This window comes from Tamandua tetradactyla, chromosome 3 (genome assembly GCF_023851605.1).
Source record: "Tamandua tetradactyla isolate mTamTet1 chromosome 3, mTamTet1.pri, whole genome shotgun sequence".
Classification (NCBI taxonomy): domain Eukaryota; kingdom Metazoa; phylum Chordata; class Mammalia; order Pilosa; family Myrmecophagidae; genus Tamandua; species Tamandua tetradactyla.
In genome coordinates, this window is record NC_135329.1 from 206,424,297 (window position 1) to 206,442,906 (window position 18,610).

Sequence of the window (18,610 nt, forward strand, 5' to 3'; positions counted from 1 at the left end):
CAGCCCAGGCCTTTGGAGATGCAGAAAGAAATCACCCTGGGGAAAGTTGTTGGAACCCAGAGGCCTGGAGAGAAGGCCAGCAGAGATTACCCTGAGCCTGCCCACGTAAAAAAAGAACCTCAGATGAAAATTAGCTGCCTTTTCTCTGAAGGACTAACAAAATAAATCCCCTTTTATTAAAAGCCAATCTGTCTCTGGTGTGTTGCATTCCAGCAGCTAGCAAACTAGAACATTGGGTAAAGGATGATATGGCCCATATTTTCAACCTTCAAACTCAGTGTGAGACCAAATGGAGAGGTGTTTATTTGATGTAAAATTTATATTTTGGGTAGCACTTTTCACTAATTTAACCAGTATCCTCACTTTACTTGAATACCATAATTACATGGAATCTTGACTAGGACATGAGATTTTGTTGGTTTGTACGGGTTAGTGTTATACCCTGATATATCCCAGAGTAATTTGGGCAGAGAAGAAAAAAGTTTTTGCAAAGTCCCCTTGATGGGACTAAGGAGAAAGGAGGAAATATTCAACTTCCCCATCTGGGGAATTCCTGATGTTTTCACAAGCAGTGGGGACAACAATCTTGGGACTCAAGCTGATGAAGCTTATTCCTACAAAGGAGAAACTAAGCCTACTGATAATTATGCCTGAGTCACCTCCAGAGACCCTGTTTTGTTGCTAAGACCTCTCTCTTTAAGCCAACTTCGCAGGTGAACTCACTACCCTCCCCCATATGTAGGACCTGACTCCCGGGGTGTAGATCTCCCTGGTAGCATGGGACCTGACTCCCAGGGATGAGCTAGGATCCAACATCATGGGAATGAGAAAACCTTCTTGACCAAAAGAGAGAAATAAGACAAAATAAAGGCTCAGTGGCTGAGAGATTTCAAACAGAATTGAGAGGTTATTCTGGAGGTTATTCTTATGCATTATGTAGATATCCCTTTTTAGTTTATGGTGTATTGGAGAGGCTGGAGGGAAGTAGCTGAAACTGTAAAGCTGTGTTCCAGTAGCCTTGGTTCTTGAAGAAGATTGTATAATGATATAGCTTTTACAATGTGACTGTGTGGTTGTAAAAACCCAGTGTGTGACACTCCTTTATTCAGGGTATGGACAGATGAGTAAAACAATAATAATAATAAGGATAAAAAATAAATAATAGGGGAGATGAGGAAAAACTAAGTAGAGTGAAATACTGTTCATCAATGAGAGGGAGGGGTAAGAGTTCTGGGACATATGAGTTTTTTTTTTGCTTCTTCTTATTTCTTTTTTTTTTTTGAAAAGGGGGATGGGTTGCATGCAAAGAGCTGGTTGAGGGGAAGGGGAGGAGGGGCAGGGAGAGGGGAAAGAAAGGGGAGGGGAAGACAGGTGAGAGGAGGGAGGGAGAGGGAAATGTGAAAGGATGGAGAAAGTTGGACGAGGAGGGAAGAGCGAAAAGGAAGGAGGCTGCTGGAGGGAGAAGGAAAGGGGGAGGGCGAGAAAAGAAAAGGGTTCTTCTTATTTCTTTTTTGGAGTGATGTAAATGTTCTAAAAATGATCATAGTACAGAATACACAACTATGTGATGATATTGTGAGCCACTGGTTGTGTGATATGATTGGATTGTATGTATGTGGATAGTTCTCAATAAAAATATTTTTTTAAAAAAAGAACATATTGAGAAGCACTGTAAAAGAATGAACGGGGAATTATACCCAGGTACTCAATTCTGCTATGTGCCACCAAAACTGGTTACAAAAAAAAGATGCTACGGTCTCTAGGTTGTATTGTTGCTAAACAGAAATAATAATGAACAGCTGATTAAAGTAATTCTCACAATAAACATAAAAAAGAATAGTCAGGAAAATAATTCAGCAAACAACAATTGGGTCCTTGAATAAAAGACCCAAACTCAAAACATAGAAATGGTGCTGCAATCACAGCTTAACATCTACATTTCAGAAAAATAAATAAAGTCAATATACAGTCACTTAAGAGAAGATTTTTAAAAAGGTACTAAAAAAAACGGTACTAGTATGATCTTGTAAATTGCCAGAAAAACTTAATTTTCTCCAAAGACATCTATTATAGCATACTTTAAGGAGGAAACAGTTAGGAAAAGTTAAATCTACCTTGAATATAGTACTAAGCCTTTGCATCCATCCTATGAGACATTCTCACCAAAAGGGCAGGAAAACAAGGTAACAATTAGTAGGTAAGTTGTGGTTTTGAAAACAATGACCCATAGAGATCAACATTTCAAAGTCGTTATCAAATTATCTGTGAATAAACAAAATAAATATTTTAAGTATATATTCAAGTTTCCAAGTATTGTACTATACAATCTAATTATATATAACAGCTAATTACTATGGAAGACAAATTTCAAAATGACCATGAGAAGCTGGAGGAAAAAATCCCTTAAACACAGAGAGAAAACAAAGGAGTCTGATTACGATTCCAACACAAATAGAGAGTAGAGTCAGGCCATACTAGACAAAAATCAGATTATCTGTCAAATTTAGGAGGTAGGGTGGAATACCACAACAAGCCCAAAGGGAAAAACATAACAGAAAACACTAACTTGGAGTTAAATTACGCTACTTACAAGCTGCCTGACTTTCATCAAGTTAATTACCCTGTCTAGGCTTCAGTTACCTTATTTGTAAAAAAGAGGATATCTTCTTGAAAGGTTGGTGTCATGGTCAGGTTCATGTGTCAACCTGGCCAGCTGGGGTACCTGTTTGTCTGGTTGGGCAAGTGCTGGCCTGTCTGTTGCCATGAGGACATTTCATAGAATTAGATCATGATCACGGCAGCTGCATCCACAGCTGATTCCATTTGTAATCAGCCAAAGGGGAGTGTCTTCTGCAATGAGTGATGCTTAATCTAATCACTGGAAGCCTTTTAAGGAGGATTCAGAAGAGACAGCCTCTCTTCCTGCTTCGGCAGCCAGCCTCTCCTGTGGAGTTCATCCAGACCCTCCATCGGAATTGTCGGCTTCACAGCCTGCCCTCGGATTTTGGACACTGCATTCCCGCGGTCATGTGAGACACTTTTATAAATTTTATATTTGCGAGTGTTCCCTGTTGATTCTGTTTCTCTAGAGAACGCTAATACAGTTAGTATAAGAATCCTAGATAATTTTTAACAATACCTTTAACAATCTGGAACGCAGATACCAAATAACTGCTAGATTTATTAGACATAATATTTCAGAGCACAGAAACAAATGTGGGTGTTATTGAGCATTGCTATTGACTATAATTTTTAACTCAAGGAAAGGAGTTCTATTACATAAAAAACTAACAACATGTTATGAAATGATAATAGCAATATACAAGAACTTGAAAAGTAGTCCTCTAAATTATAGCAGAAAAGATAGGATTTAACAAGTGAGCATGACTGCTGAATCTTTATATTAATATATCTTTTAGTCTCCAGTGTTTAGGAGTAACTAGAAGGAAAAACCTGAAATGGTGGAACTGTAACTCATACCAAACTCTGAAATCTGATCTATAACGACTTGTTAAAATGTACTTCGAAATTTATTGCTTTTTTGTACATAAGTTTTTTTTTCACACACACACACAAAAGTTAGAAAAAAAGAGCCACAGAGCCTCTTACAATGTAAGCAGCATGCCCTGCTTCCATTTCATTTTCTTTCTATCAAGTCACTGCCCCTCAGATTCTGGTGACTGGGAAAGTTTAGTTTCCCTTACCCTGTTGCAAGCCTGCACGAGAGTGCTGCCTTCTCCCTCACATAAAGAGAAGGGCGTTGAGTTTCGAAGTCCTTTTGTGCTGTTCCCCTCGCTTCCCCCAAATATACTAAGTCAAACTTCCTGTAACCCCATGCCCCAGATTCCTTTAGGTACAACTTTCCCAGAGGCAGTCCACAGAATAAACAGGGATTGCCTGAGGAATGGAAGTCACTCCAGGAGAGGACTGATTTTACTTTAGTCCTGCACTATTTGGCTTGTTACCAAGCACGTAGATTAGTTTTCTAACTCTCACTAAAATAAACCACCCAAAGTAAATAACTAAGAGGCCCCGAGTGTGGTTGTAGTTTCGCATTTCTGTCTAGCTAATCAGGAACAATCATGCTCTCAGGGAAGAGCAGCTGTTTGGCTTCATGAGTTTCTGAGTTTCTGTGTTTATGTGGCTCTGAGTGAACACTTAGGGTGTTTAAGACAAGGGGCTTGGCCATTCTTGCTTGTAAGGTGTCTCATGACACTGACCATGAGTGTCATTTTTTTAATTATTTTTTTCAGTGGCCAAATGGGACTTAGGCTGGAGGCTGAATTTGAGAAGAATTTCAAGGATGTATTTGCTATTAAGGAAACAAGTGAGAGCAGTTCACTGGGGTAGTGGGTGCTGTTGGAGCCCTGGACAAAGCCCCTTTTCTGGGCAGGCCTTCTCATCCCCCAGCAGCTGTGTGGGAAGAAATGGCATTAGCACCCAACACTACTCCTTTGCCTAAGAAAAAAAAATCCTCAGCCTTCTCCACAACAATTTATACGGTTTGTGAGTATTAACTGCCAACTGAAATTCTAGAATAAGCCATGTCTTTCCTTAGGCACATTATTTGCTTTGTTATTTTGTTATTTGCTTTGTTTGAAACAAGCCCACTGTTTTGGTTTGCTAAAGCTGCCAGAATGCAATATACCAGAAATGGAACAGCTTTTAAGAAGGGAATTTATTCAGGTGCAAGTTTACAGTTCTAAGGCCATAGAAATGTCCAAACTAAGGCATCCAGATAAAGATACCTTAACTCCAAAAAAAGGCCGATGACGTTCAGGGTTTCTCCCTCAGCTGGGAAAGCAGACGGTGATGTCTGCTAGCTTTCTCTACTGACTTCTTCAAACAGCTTCCCCGGAGTAGGAGTGGGGCATTTTCTTTCTTCACCTCCAAAGGTCTCTGGCTGTGTGGGCTCTCAAGCTTTTTCCGAAATGGTTCCCTCTTTAATGACTCTAGTAAGCAACCCCACCTTGTATGGGTGGGGACACGTCTCCATGGAAACCAACAATCAAAAGTACCACCCACAACTGAGTGGGTCACATCTCCATGGAAACAGTTAAAAAGATCCCACCCAGCAATATTGAATAAGGATTAAAGAACATGAGTTTCCTGGGTACCCAAGTTTCAAACTAGTACACCCACTTATTATCAAGTAGTTGTGTTCCTATGAACACAAAAATGCAAAGTGTGTATAGTTCTGGGTTACATCTCTCTTAACAAAATGTAGAAAATGGGCGATGTTTTTGTGGGTAAGCGTGTCCCTTCTTCGAGTGCATAAAGTGCTCAGGGCTATGGAACCGCTGGCATTCCCAGAACCAGGGCTAAACGTGGCATGGGCTGGTCTCCTGCTCAGGAGTGAGGACCAGGGCATCTCATATGGAAAAATTAGTGCCTAGCCCATGGCAAGTGAGCAGAAGCAGGTAAACTTTGAGGGAAGTTGAAACCCAAAGGAATCAACCAGCGTGAGATTTATCGTTGCTTTGCTGTGAGAGCAGCTGTAGCCTTGGTGCAGGCCAGCTAACAAACTTGTGGAAAGACCTTTCTGGCCAGTAGAATCAGAGGAAGAAGCTCAGGGCCTCCAGGCTTTCCAGGAGTGTGGGGGAATCCAGGAGAGGAGAAAGTCATAGAAGAGAACCCCAGATTTTGTGCATTTAACTCTTCACAGGTCTCTAGCTGATGCCTGGGCCAACTGAAGTCAGTATAAACTGAGGCCTTCACTACCTCACGCCCGGTGCAGACAAGGCAGAGTGCAGTCTGAGCCTGCCAAGTGAAGTCCCTGCTACACAGGAGCGGATTCTGCTCCCAGCCAAGGCAGAATTGGCAATCAGCTGCCAGTTTAGTAAATGTAAAGACTGGACCCTGGGGGTGGGGACTGTTCTCTCTCTAAGACAATATAACTAATCAGATGCCAGTCGGACCTTCAGCTAGCACTTGGGTCTAGATCCTCTGCTCTGAAAATGTTCCTGACATGAGATCACCCATTCCTGCATTTCATCGAAATGGAGATTTTTCTCTTCTGAAGTCTTCATTCACTTTTTTTCCCTGAAAGAGTCCACTCTGGTTCATGCACACAGATGCACTCAAGAATCCTACAGTGGGAACCTTACGGATATTTTAACGGAAACGGGGATGTGAAGTGACGGGGAAGGGATGACTCTTCTGCAATCACGTTCTTTCCGAGCTGCCGGAGAGGTAGGCAGGACCAGGCTCCGTGCCCTCCCTGCCGTGCCCACCCCCCACCCCGGAGTTCACGTGCAGCAGCGTCTGTCGGGGACTCGGAGGTCCCAGGAACACCGGTCTTCGCTGCAGAGCCACGTGGCTCCCTCTGGTCTGAGAACTGTGATTCCACGCGGCTGCAGGCAGGCACGCTTTCACTGCCCGTGGGATGTCTGCTCTTAGACGTTTTTTGCAAAATACTGTGTCACTGCATGTGGTTGAGTGCTACAGAGGAGCCAGCCGGTTGTTTCTGCTTTGTGCTTACTCAGGAAATGCAAGAAAGAGCCCCTGGGTTCCTGCATGGTACCACTGTCTGATGGCAAATGTTCAATCCAGGCCCAACCTGCCCAAGCACCCCAATTTCCAATGTGGGGTTCTTGCTGGCTCTCAAACAGCAGGGGCCAGCTCAAACGCCACCTCCTTCCTGAAGGACGGGCGACCCCCAGTCACCCAGAAACACCTGCCCCAGCCGAAGCAGCCCAGCGGAGACTCAGGGTGGAGCAGGGCCTTGCACCCCATTTTTTAAAAAACAGCCCTCACAAGCTGCTTCTCTGGTTTTCCAGATTGTAAGCGCCAAAGCACTGCCGTGGTGCAGCCACGGCCGTCCCCAGGGTGGCCCTGCAGGAAAGGGTCCTCTGTTACGGATCCACTCATTTAAACTGGCCCCTGATCCTTCCAAGGGGCTCCTTCCTTACACGGTGTCCTCGGGGCCTCTGTCCCTTTTAACCCCAACAAAACCCCTGTACTGAAGCGTATGCCCACTTTACAGGAGAAACCTGCGGGGAGGAGAAGACCTCCGCGGGTACATCTCAGCCCCCCCGGGGCCTCGGCGGGTGAGGGGCGGCGGGCTTTACCCTCCCAGGCGAGCTGCGGGGCCTCGGCCACCCGCTTCTCCGCCCCGGGGCGCTGGTTGGGTGCAGTGAGGCGCAGGCCCGCCCACCGCGATCTGCCTTCCCCTGGGGTGGGGTGGGTGGGGAGGAGCCGAGCCGAGGAGGCTGCCTGGGCTGTGAAGGACACCCCTGGGGCCCCGGACACCCCCTCTGCAGCCCACTCCCAGCAGGAGGCCGCAGGGACGGGACTCAGGAGTGCGCAGACTCCGCGCCCAGCCCCTTCACCCCGCCCCCCCCCCCCGCAGGTTCTTGAATAATTATAAGTTGACAGGAAGGAGGAGATTTTCAGCAGCAGAACACAGTTCTAAGGAGACTGTAAAGCCACCCCCAGCCACCAGAGGGAGGCGAGGACCCAGCCAGCTGCGCCTGCAACTGTAAAAAAAAAAAAAAAAAAAACCCAATTACTAAAATGAGAAGCGGAAAGGAGGTGACTCACTGTGCTCCAGGGCTGCTGTGGCTGGTCTCACCGCCTGGATGGTCTGTGAGGTGGAATCAGTGACTCTGGCATACAGCGGGATATCGGTCCTTCTCTGCTCTGGATGTCACGTGGTCACCCATCCCTCCCTGGGGTCACCCCCAGGAACTAAAGCGAAGGGCTGTGGGTAATCATACCAAGCTGGAGCGGGGACTGGGATGTGGTCCCGGGCCAGCCTCCTTTCTCCTTGTGACGCACAAGGAATTTGGGCTTCCTTGGTGACCTTTTCATGGATGGCCCCCAGAGCTTCCGAAGGTGGTCCACACGGGCTTCTTAGCTGCCTGGTGCTCCCCCTTCTCTCCCTCGCTCCCCGCTGCCTCGCGCGCCTTAACCCCTTCCTCCTCTGCGTCTCTTCCCATCCTCCTCTCTGAGGGTTCACTCCCTTCCCTATAAAAAGGAATCACATTTCCACCCCCTGCAATCCCCCTGATATCTTAGAAGTGTTGCAGCTTCAGGTGTTAAAAACTCCACCACCCCTTAGCCTACTTGCTGAGGTTTTGTTGACAGGGGCAGTTGTAGGTTCTGTCTCACCCCAGGCCTCATAAGCCAAAATATTGCCACCAAACGCCTGTTGAGCCTACGGGATAAGTACATCTTTTTTTTTTTTAAGTTGTGAATTTTTTTATATTTATTAATTTAAAAAATTAACAACAAAAAAAATATTAACATATTCCGTTCTACATATATAATCAGTAATTCTTAATATCATCACATAGTTGCATATTCATCTCAGAACATTTGCATCGATTTAGAAAAAGAAATAAAAAACAACAGAAAAAGAAATAAAACAATAACAGAAAAAAAAAGATTATACATACCATACCCCTTACCCCTCGCTTTCATTTATCACCAGCATTTCAAACTAAATTTATTTTAACATTTGTTCCCCCTATTATTTATTTTTATTCCATATGTTCTACTCGTCTGTTGATATGGTAGATAAAAGGAGCATCAGATATAAGGTTTTCACAATCACAGAGTCACATTGTGAAAGCTATATCATTGTTCAATCATCATCAAGAAACATGGCTACTGGAACACAGCTCTACATTTTCAGGCAGTTCCCTCCAGCCTCTCCATTACATCTTGGTTAACAAGGTGATACCTACTTAATGTGTAAGAATAACCTCCAGGACAACCTCTCGACTCTGTTTGGAATCTCTCAGCCATTGACACTTGGTCTCATTTCACTCTTCCCCCTTTTGGTCGAGAAGGTTCTTTCAATCCCTTGATGCTGAGTCTCAGCTCATTCCAGGATCTCTGTCCCACGTTGCCAGGAAGGTCCACACCCCTGGGAGTCATGTCCCACGCAGAGAAGGGGAGGGTGGTGAGACTGCTCATCGTGTTGGCTGGAGAGAGAGGCCACATCTGAGTAACAAAAGAGGCTCTCTTGGGGGTGACTTGACCATGTGATTGCAGGGTCCATGTCTGCAGCCCCTTACCCATTCTGGAGCACAGACAGAAGAGAAACTGAAGCTAGGGACATATACCCATGTGCTTGACCACGTTTAGGGTGTAAGAAGGATCCCCAAATTATATCCCTTTCCGCACGTGGTTCCAAGCAACTGAGCGATAAGCAAAGAGGTGAAACAAAACACCAGTTTCTTCCTGATAAAAACTGGTTGGGGGGCAGGCTACAGTGGCTCAGCAGGCAGAGTTCTTACCTGCCATGCTGGAGATTTGGGTTTGTTTCCCCGTGCCTGCCCATGTGAAAAAAGAAAAAGAAAAAGCTGGTTGGGGTGTGTGCTGGTTTGAAATGATGTATGCACCCTAGAAAAGCCATGTTTTAATCCTAATCTCATTTTGTGAAGGCAGTTGTTTCTTCTAATCCCTATTCAATACTGTATATTTGAAACTGTAATTAGATCATCTCCCTGGAGATGTGATTTAATCAAGAGTGGTTGTTAAACTGGATTAGATGACGACATGTCCCTACCCATTCGGGTGGGTCTTGATTAGTTTCTGAAGTCCTATAAAAGAGGAAACATTTTGGAGAATGAGAGAGATTCAGGGAGAGCAGAGCAGAATGACATAGCCACGAGAAGCAGGGTCCACCAGCCAATGAGTTTTGGGGATGAAGAAGAAAAATTACTCCCAGGAAGCTTCTTGAAACAGGAAGCCAGGAGAAGAAGCTAGCAGATGGCGCCATGTTCGCCATGTGCCCTTCCAGATGAGAGAGAAACTCTGACTGTGTTCACCATGTGCCCTTCCACTTGAGAGAGAAACTCTGAACTTCATTGGCCTTCTTGAACCAAGGTATCTTTCCCTGGATGCCTTAGATTGGACATTTCTATAGACTTGCTTTAATTGGAACATTTTCTTGGCCTTAGAACTGTAAACTAGCAACCTATTACATTCCCCTTTTTAAAAGCCATTCTGTTTCTGGTATATTGCATTCCGGCAGCTAGCAAAGTAGAAGAGGGGATGTAGCTTAGATGCAGTGCAGCAAAGAGATCTAAAACCGGAGCAACTCATGGCCTTCCACCAAGCCCCTAGCCAGAGACGTCTCCACAGGGAGGAGGGAGAAGGCCGGGGAGCCTCGTGCTCACTGATGTCCCACCAACCTCTAGGCCTCAGACACCTGTTTTCATCCTCAATTTACATCCACAGCAGGAGCCAAGGCTCCTCACCTATGCCCAGGTGATCCATTATTATTATTTCTTGTAATCAGTCCAGCAAAGTTTTAGAAGCTCAACCTTCTTCCTAAGTTGGTGCTTTGGCTTCCCTAACCCAGGAGGGTCTGACGTTGTTTTCTGGATCAAAGAAAGTTTGTTTTCCCCACAGAGGCTTATAGATTCCCCATAAAGGGTGCTACTCGCAGAATGTAGCTTCCTCTGACCCGGTCGTGAATGTCTCCTTCCCTACTGCCAGGGGCACCTGAACAGGGGAATGTCCACTCTTCTGAAGGCCGGCCTCTCTGTAGCTCCCCACCCTGCCTGCAGTTAGTTGGCCTCAATGCCAGGTGCTCATCTTAGCAGACCCTAAGTCGATCCAGGTAAAAGCTGGTGTATTAATGCCAATGCCCAGCTCAGAGGTGGCCTGGGTCTGGAAGAGGGGGTCCCCGGGGCTGGCGGGTGGACACTGTGGCCAGTCTTGTCTGGGCCAGGGTGCTCCATGGGGCCAGGAGCAGAGGAGAGCCATGCCCAACAGAGACTCTGCTCACTGTCCCTCTGCCCCACACATGACAAGTCAGGACCAGGTAGAGAGAGGCCTGCGTGGGTGCAGGATGGGGTTGGTCAGTGAACCAGCCCAATGAAGGAGATGTCCTCCTCAGTGTCCTGGAATCTGTCCTCATCAGGTTGGTGTCCTCTCCTCTGGGGAAAGACAGAGAAGTAGGCAAAAGGTAGAAAGCTCTTTCCTACTATATTTCTCAACTGTAACTGGGCAGCTGGAAGACATAGGATTCTGTGGGACCTGACTGGGAAGATACTTGCCCCAGAGCACTGGCTGCTCCTGGCTCCTGAATCCTCACCTGTCCCGCCCTCTGCTCCATCTTGGACCCTTGATTCCACACGACCCTGGCTGCCAGCTGCCTCCTATCCCCTGCTGCTTGGTTTTGTTCCGAATTCTGGTTCATATTGTGTCTTGGTGCCTCTTCTCATTTTCTTTTTGCTTCTCTTTCTTCGTCTTTAATTTCCCACTGAAGGAGAGTCAGTGTTGGAGGCCACCTCTCTTCCTTTGTGGAATGATGATAGACAATGAAAGAAAACTCTGTGCACACCTGTACCCCAGGGCAGAGGGTCACCACAGGGGTTCAGATCATCTCAGTTCCAGTGGGAACTCATCCATCCCCAACCAATGGGAAGCCATTGCCTCTTCAAGAGTTCAGTGACTTCCTGAAGCTCTGTCACCCCTGACTGTAGCTGTAAAGCCACCTGGACTGCTGATGCTGAAAACCTCTCACTTAAAATGTTAACTGTTGTCACCAACCTCACTTCCACCTCTGGCCCCAGGGGATTAGAGCTTTCAGTCTTTCCTCCCTGGCTGCTTTCCAGAAGCATTAAGAACATTCTTTACAATGCCCAGTATTTCTTCTCTCCCCAGCCCTGTGACCGAACGCCAGGTGCCAGCTTGCCCACCCAGGCTCACAAATGTGCTCGGTCAGCTCATGGGCTGGAGAGATTTGAAATACGTGAGATTCCCTTTTGCTTCTCACAGTGATCTCAGCAAAGGGAAATGGCAAACATGCAGGTTTACTTCTTCCCGTAGAAACTATACCACCTCCTTGGAAGGCAGTTTTGGTTCATCGAGATGTGTCTGTGCCCCCTGTCTTTGCACAGAGTGAAGCTGACCTAAACTCCACCTTCCAGGGCTACCCCTCCCCAGGTTCTCCAGGCCTTGATTCGTCTGTCCTCCTCCGTCCCACTGCACATCCCAGGACAGCTGAGACCTGTGAGACAAGGAAGGAGGAAGTCAGTGCCTGTTCAGTGTGTCCTGAATTTTGATAAATACTTTCACTTTTCTTTCCAGTGGGGTGGAGCCTTCTCAGGGTGAGTCGATCCAAAGACTTCCTGCTAGGTCCTGTAGGCACACTGCACACAGGCCCCGGGGACAGGCGAGATCGCAGGCAGAGCTCGGGGCCCAGGCAGGGCCAGCCTCGGGGGATGGCAGATGGAGGTAAAGACCCCAACACCAGGTGAGCCTTGATCTTCCTTCCTTTAACCTTGATAACCAGCAATGTTGCTGGTTAGTGTGGGGTATAAGAACTCGAGCATACAACAGGATGACATAAAATATGTAATGAGGGACTTGGAGGTTTTAAACTGCAGGCCGTGGCTGTTGGCCAAAGTCCAGCCAGCCGTGACACACACAACTTTGTACTGTTTTACAACAACTACTCAGCGGGCAGAACTGTCTGAACTCAATGTGATTTCTGAGGCTTTGCTACAGCACCTAAGTCCTGCTCACTGCCCCCAGGCCTCCTCTACCTTCACTCAGATAATTTCAAGAAGGGTACTTTAGTCTATTTCAATTCAGACAAACTCCTGACTTACTTTACACGCAGGATGCGGTAGTTTCATTCGATGCAGCAGTATTTACACCTCCTTCCATATCTTTTTCTATGCACTCATATGTCTAATTTATTTTCATCAACATATAACTTGTGTTCCTATTTTTTTTTTTTTTTTTTTTTTAAAGAGAGAGGGAGGAAGGGAAGGAAAGACAGAGAGAAGGAAGGAAGGATGGAAGGAAGAAAGGGAAACATCTTTAAACATTTTCTTGTTTTATTATATTTTGTTTGTTTGTTTGTTTTTTACATGGGCTGGGGCCGGGAATCGAACCGAGGTCCTCCGGCATGGCAGGCAAGCACTCTTGCCCGCTGAGCCACCGCGGCCCGCCCCGTGTTCCTATTTTTTAATAAATCAGATCATGCTTGTATATACTGGTCTGCATTTTGCACTTTAATAGTGAAAACCATAGATCTCTTTTCCCTTTAATACATATGGGTCTTATTCTCATTAACAGCTACAAACTATTCAATAGAATAGAACACATATTCAATAGAACACATACATTATTTTTAAACCGTTCCCTTATTAATGGGCATCTAAGTGGTTTTTAGTTGTTCACTTTTGCAAACTGTGATGACAGTGATTATATTTATTTTTTGCATGAATACAAACAGTTTTCTTGTGTCAACAACAAAAAAGTAACTAAGAGGTTAGTTCCAAAGGGAACTAACATTAACACGTATTTATTTATAGATTATGCCAAATTGCCTTTCATGAGGCTAAAACTCGTATATCCTCAAACCATGAGTAAACAAAATGGGCCATCTTCCCACACCCAGACAAACTTTGCTAAGATAATGAATAATAGGTTGCATATTGTTTTAATTTGTATTTTCCTGATTCCATGGGAAATTGAACAGTTTTTTCCTGCTTATTGGCCAATTCTATTCCCTCTTCTGTGAATCACTGGTCTATTTTTTTGCTAGTATTATTTGAGCAAAGGTGTCTGTCCTTTCTTTAATGATATGGGAATTTTCAATAAATATCATGAAAATTAGAAATTCACTTTTCTTGTCTTTTACCTTTGTTTATGGTATCTTATTAGCTTATGAAAGCTTAAATTTTACGTTAGACACTTGTAGTTTTGATTTTATAAAAATAGATGTATCCTCATGGTTAAAAATAAATAAATAAAGCAATGCAAAAAGTTACTGGCACTATAAATGTTGGAGAGGAGGCAGAGAAATTGGAATACTTATTCACTGTTGGTGGGAATGTAAAATGGTTCAGCCGCTGTGGAAATCAGTTTGGCGATTCCTCAGAAAACTAAATATTGGGTTGCCCTATGACCTGGCAATACCAAAACTCGGTATATATCTAGAAGAGTTGAGGGCAGTGCACAAACAGACATTTGCACACTGATATGCACAGCAGCACTGTTCACAATTGCCAAGAGATACAAACAATCAGGACCCCATCAACAGACGAGTGGATAAACAAAATGTGTTATATAATAAATACAATGGAATATTATGCAGCATTTAGACTAAATGGTGTCCCAAAACATATGACAACATGGATGAACCCTGAGGACATAATGCTGAGTGAAATAAGTCAGACACAAAAGGACAGATACTGTGTGGTTCCATTATTATGACTCTGATAAAGCACCAGTGTTTTGGAGCAGCTAGAAGGAAAAATGTGAGTTGAGGGCATGGTAGCCCATGACAAACTCTGGGAACTGGCCTGTAGCTGCTTGTTGATGTGCTTTGAAAATTCTTGCTATTTTTCTTTTTTTTTTTTTGTATATACATATTATATTTTACAACTAAAAAACAGTTTAAAAATTATAGGCAGTCATAGAAATAGATGAAATAAATTCATGAAATAAAAAATTTGAAAATATTTAGTAACATGATTCAATATTATAGCAAAGGTGATATTTGTAATAACTTTTTACTTGATATTTTGAGAATGCACACAGTTTTGAAAGTTAATCAAATTGTATTTAAGATACTGTTTAATACTGAGAGTTCAAGTAACTCTGATATCTGAATTTATAAATTTCTTTTCTTCCTGCCTTAATTTTAATCCAGATTTTTGTTTCTGTTTTTGTTTTGCTGGGTGCATGGTCCAGGAATCGAACCCAGGTCTCCCTAATTTTAAATTGGCTTATGAAGCGTATTGTACAAACAGGCTTTACGATGAATACTTAGATTTTTTTTTTTAATATGCTTATGGATAAGCTAACTAAGATATCCATTTTAGGTGGTTAAGATTTCCATAAATTAAAGGTAAATATATTTGTTTCTTCATATTTTCCTGAAACAAAGAAAATATAGTAACAGGTCATTACTATAGCAATGCAGATATTTGTAAGAACTTTCTACTTGATATTTTGAGAACATCACAGTTTTGACAGCTGATCATATGGTATCTAAGTTAGTTTTTAATACTTAGAATTTAAGAACTTTGCTATCTGAATATGTAGATTTTTTTCCTTGTTACCTTAATTTTAAATTGGATTATGAAATTTACTGTGCAAATACAGGCTTTACAATGATTGTATGGATACTTTATTTAAATATGCCTGTCCTTAAGCTAATTAAGATATCCATTTTTGATGGTTCTAAGTGTATTGTTTGTTTTCTTAAATTAAAAAAAAAAATGCATGTTGCTAAAAAAAAAAAAAGTTACTGGTGAATTCCAAGCTCCCCATCAAACTTTAACCCCAGCACTCCTGTTCTTTGGGTGTGCCACCTCAGTTCAAAAAATTGATTGCATTTTTCTGAGGAAGATCTTAATTTGTTTGCTACAGCTCTGCAATTTCCACTTGAAAGCATATTTTGTTATTTTATCCTCCCATCTTCATGCTCTTGCTTTATTGAAGTTGTGTCATGAAAAATGCTTTGAGGATATTTTACTCATCTTCTTAGGGTTATTCTTCCAAATTGATATTATCGAAATGTTGCATTCCATGTTCCTTTCTTTTCTTTTCATGGGCCTGCCCTGCTTTTACAGTCTGTCTCACTGTGCTTCGCCCGGGCAGCTCTCTCCAAACTTCCCCTTAGCTGACATAAACGGAATGTTTTTTTCTTTTTCACATTTCATGGCTTATGTGAGACCATATAGCTTCCTGTCTGATCTTCAGTTCGAAGGCTCCATTTTGATTTTTATCACTTTTTTCAGAGGACACCATTAACTGATTAAACCATCCTTTATCCCACTGACCTGCAGTGCTACCTTTTTGCTAATCATGTCACATATATACAGTCTGTTTCTGGGCTCTCTCTTCCCTACCTCAGGCTTGTGATTTACCTCTCCTTATGCCACCACCACACTGCATTCTAACTGCAGCTTTACAACCACCTCCTGATACCTGGTAGAGCAATTCTTCCTGTGTTCTTCCAAAGTATTCTGGCCCTTTGCATTCCTAAATCAGCTTGCCAAATCTTGTTGGGCTTTTATTTGGGATTGCATTGACTCTATAGATCAATTTGGAGAGAACTGACATCTTTACGGTATTGTGTCTTCCATTTAATGCTTATAGTATATGTATAGTATTAATTTAAAAAATATGTTCTAATACAGTATATTTTTCTCCATAGAGGGCTTATATTTCTTCTGCTAGATGTATTTACAGATACTTGATATCTTTATGCTATTATAAACTAGATATTTAAAATATATATATATATATTTTGGGGGGGCGTGCAAGGTCTGGGAATCGAATAAACATTTTTATTGAGAAATCTTCACACACATACAATCCACACATGGTACACAATCAGTGGCTCACATTTTCATCACATCGTTGTGTATTCATCACTGTGATCATTTTTAGAACATTTGCATCACTCCAGAAAAAGAAATAAAAGGAAGGTAGAAACAATTTATATCCCATACCCCTTACCCTTCTCTCTTACTGACCACCAGTATAAACAGATAATTTAAAAACTGATTTTCTAGCAATTTGTTGCTAAGATATAAAAATGTAATTAACATTTTGTTAAAACTCTTTAATTTTAATTGTTCTGCATAGATATATATGTATTTAGAAAACCCATGTTTGCTGTAGGTTTACGTGTGTGTGTGTATAATAAAAAGCCTTACTCAAATTAAAGAAAGTTTTATTATTGACATCTGCTATTTTCAATGTACGAAGTGTTTGTGGCCCTGTTTTCTGTTGTTTCTGCTGATTCTCACAAAGATTTTTTAAAATAAATCTTTATTTTGGAAAATTTTTAATTCACAGAAAAGCTGCAAAGTTAGCACAGAGTTGCCAACTAAAACACACCCAGTTTCATTTTCCCCTGATGTTATCAGCTTTTATTATGATGGTACAGTAGTCAAAACTGAGACACCAAGACTGGTACCTCACTACGAAATAAGCCCTAGACTTTCTTCAGATTTTCCCAGGTTTTCCATCAATGTGCTTTTTCTGTCCCAGATCTAATCCAGGTACCATATTGCATTTCGTCATCATGTCTGGCCTGTGGTAGGTACTCAGTCTTGCCTTGTTTTCGTGACTGTAAGATTTTCCAGAGATTGTCAAAACCTACCAATTGGGTTTGTTTTGATGTTTTCTCATAGTTAGACAGAGGTTAGATTTTTTTGGAAGATTACGAGAGAGGCGAAGCGCCTTTCATATCAGGGGAAATATCCTCTTTTATCACCGTGATGTAACCTGTGACCATTCGGTGATGCTTGCCAGATTTCAGTTTAGAGTTATTATTTTCCCTTTCCATACTCTATTCACAAAGACTATTTTGCTTATATTTCTGGTTATCTTTGACTCCATACTAGCATTGTATTTGGAAATTATTTTTTCTGTGTCTCACATATCCCTCACACTCTTTTATGTTTTATTTCATTAAAAAAGTAAAAAAGTTCTATACTTTACTTAGATGCTTTTAATTGTTCTTACTTCTAGTTCGCTAATTTTTTATTTATATATTTTTCCAGCTCTTAAATGTCCGTTAGATTTTTTTTTGTAGATTTCAATTCGCTGGTGAAGTTGCCCCTACTTTTGTCTATTTTTCTATGTTTTCATCTATTTTCTTTAATCACAGTCTTTGCGTGTTAACTGCATTCTCTTGGATCATTTCTGGGTCTGTGTCAGTTGTCTGTTTTATTTTTTTCTCTTGGTTTTTATAATATAGTCACATCTCTTGAAATGACTATTAGTTTTTTATTGAAGGAGACATCAGGTATAAAGGGCTGTACATCCTCAAGATGTCATCTTCCACTGGAGAGTGACACCACCTGCCCCTCCTTTCCTGTACTAGGAAAGTAAAGAAATACATGTCATATTAACCAAATAGGGCCATGAGCTGAGTCAAGATTGGTTTGCAGATTTTCATAAGATTCGGTCTACCTCTGTTTTACCCTGATCCTAGGATAAAGACATCCAGTGTTTTCAGCCGAGAGACAGGCAAATTCTCTGATTCTCCAAAGTTTTGTCTTATATTTTTGTTTTCTTGCTTTACACTTCAGATTCTAGAAAAGTTGTCAAGGGAAAAACTAGTCAAGTTCCTCATTGATTCAAGTCCCTAATTTTGCCCTCCAGCCCTCCACCAAAGGTTCTGCTAATTTCTTTGTCTTCCAACTTCAGGCCTCTGCCTGGGCCAAGCCTAACTTCTCAGCCTCTAGTTGTGTCTAGAACCAGCACGTGGTCCCAGAGGATGCGATAACTGCAAACCCTGAAGCCAGATCAACACTCCCTTCAGGGCTTTCGACTCTCCCCGATTGGGTTGTCAGGACCCTTCACCAGGAATGTCACTGCTTTTCAGCCCTGTGAGCCTGCAGAACATTCTGGTTTGCTTATTAGAGGCTACTGATAGGGTTCTCTAGGCTCCTGCCCTGTAAAACTTCACAAATTTCTTGAGGGGCAACTGGCAGTGTGTCGAGACCCCCTCAAGTCTCCTTGAGGAGCCATCTCACTCCAGCCCTGTACAAATATCACAAGCGCTTCTGTTTTCTCTGCTCCCAGCAGCACTCCTCTGCCTTGTCCAAGCACAGATTCTCAGCCTCTGCACCCACAACCAGCAAATGTCCCTGCTGGTAAAGAACAACTA

General features: G+C 42.8%; 1 protein-coding gene across 11 annotated transcripts in view; it reads left to right on the plus strand.

Annotated features, from left to right (window-relative positions):
• Positions 1-12,042: 12,042 nt before the first annotated feature.
• Positions 12,043-18,610, plus strand: part of SP100 (SP100 nuclear antigen) — an 86,459-nt gene continuing 79,891 nt past the window's right edge. For 5 of the 11 annotated variants that reach the window (XM_077155395.1, XM_077155390.1, XM_077155394.1 and 2 more), the window contains exon 1: positions 12,045-12,217. In XM_077155395.1, coding sequence (XP_077011510.1) covers positions 12,186-12,217 — 32 coding nt within the window. In that variant the 5' untranslated portion in view covers positions 12,045-12,185. Of the gene's footprint in view, positions 12,218-18,610 lie in introns of all 11 variants that reach the window. The other 6 variants (XM_077155388.1, XM_077155393.1, XM_077155389.1 and 3 more) reach the window with 4 other exon arrangements.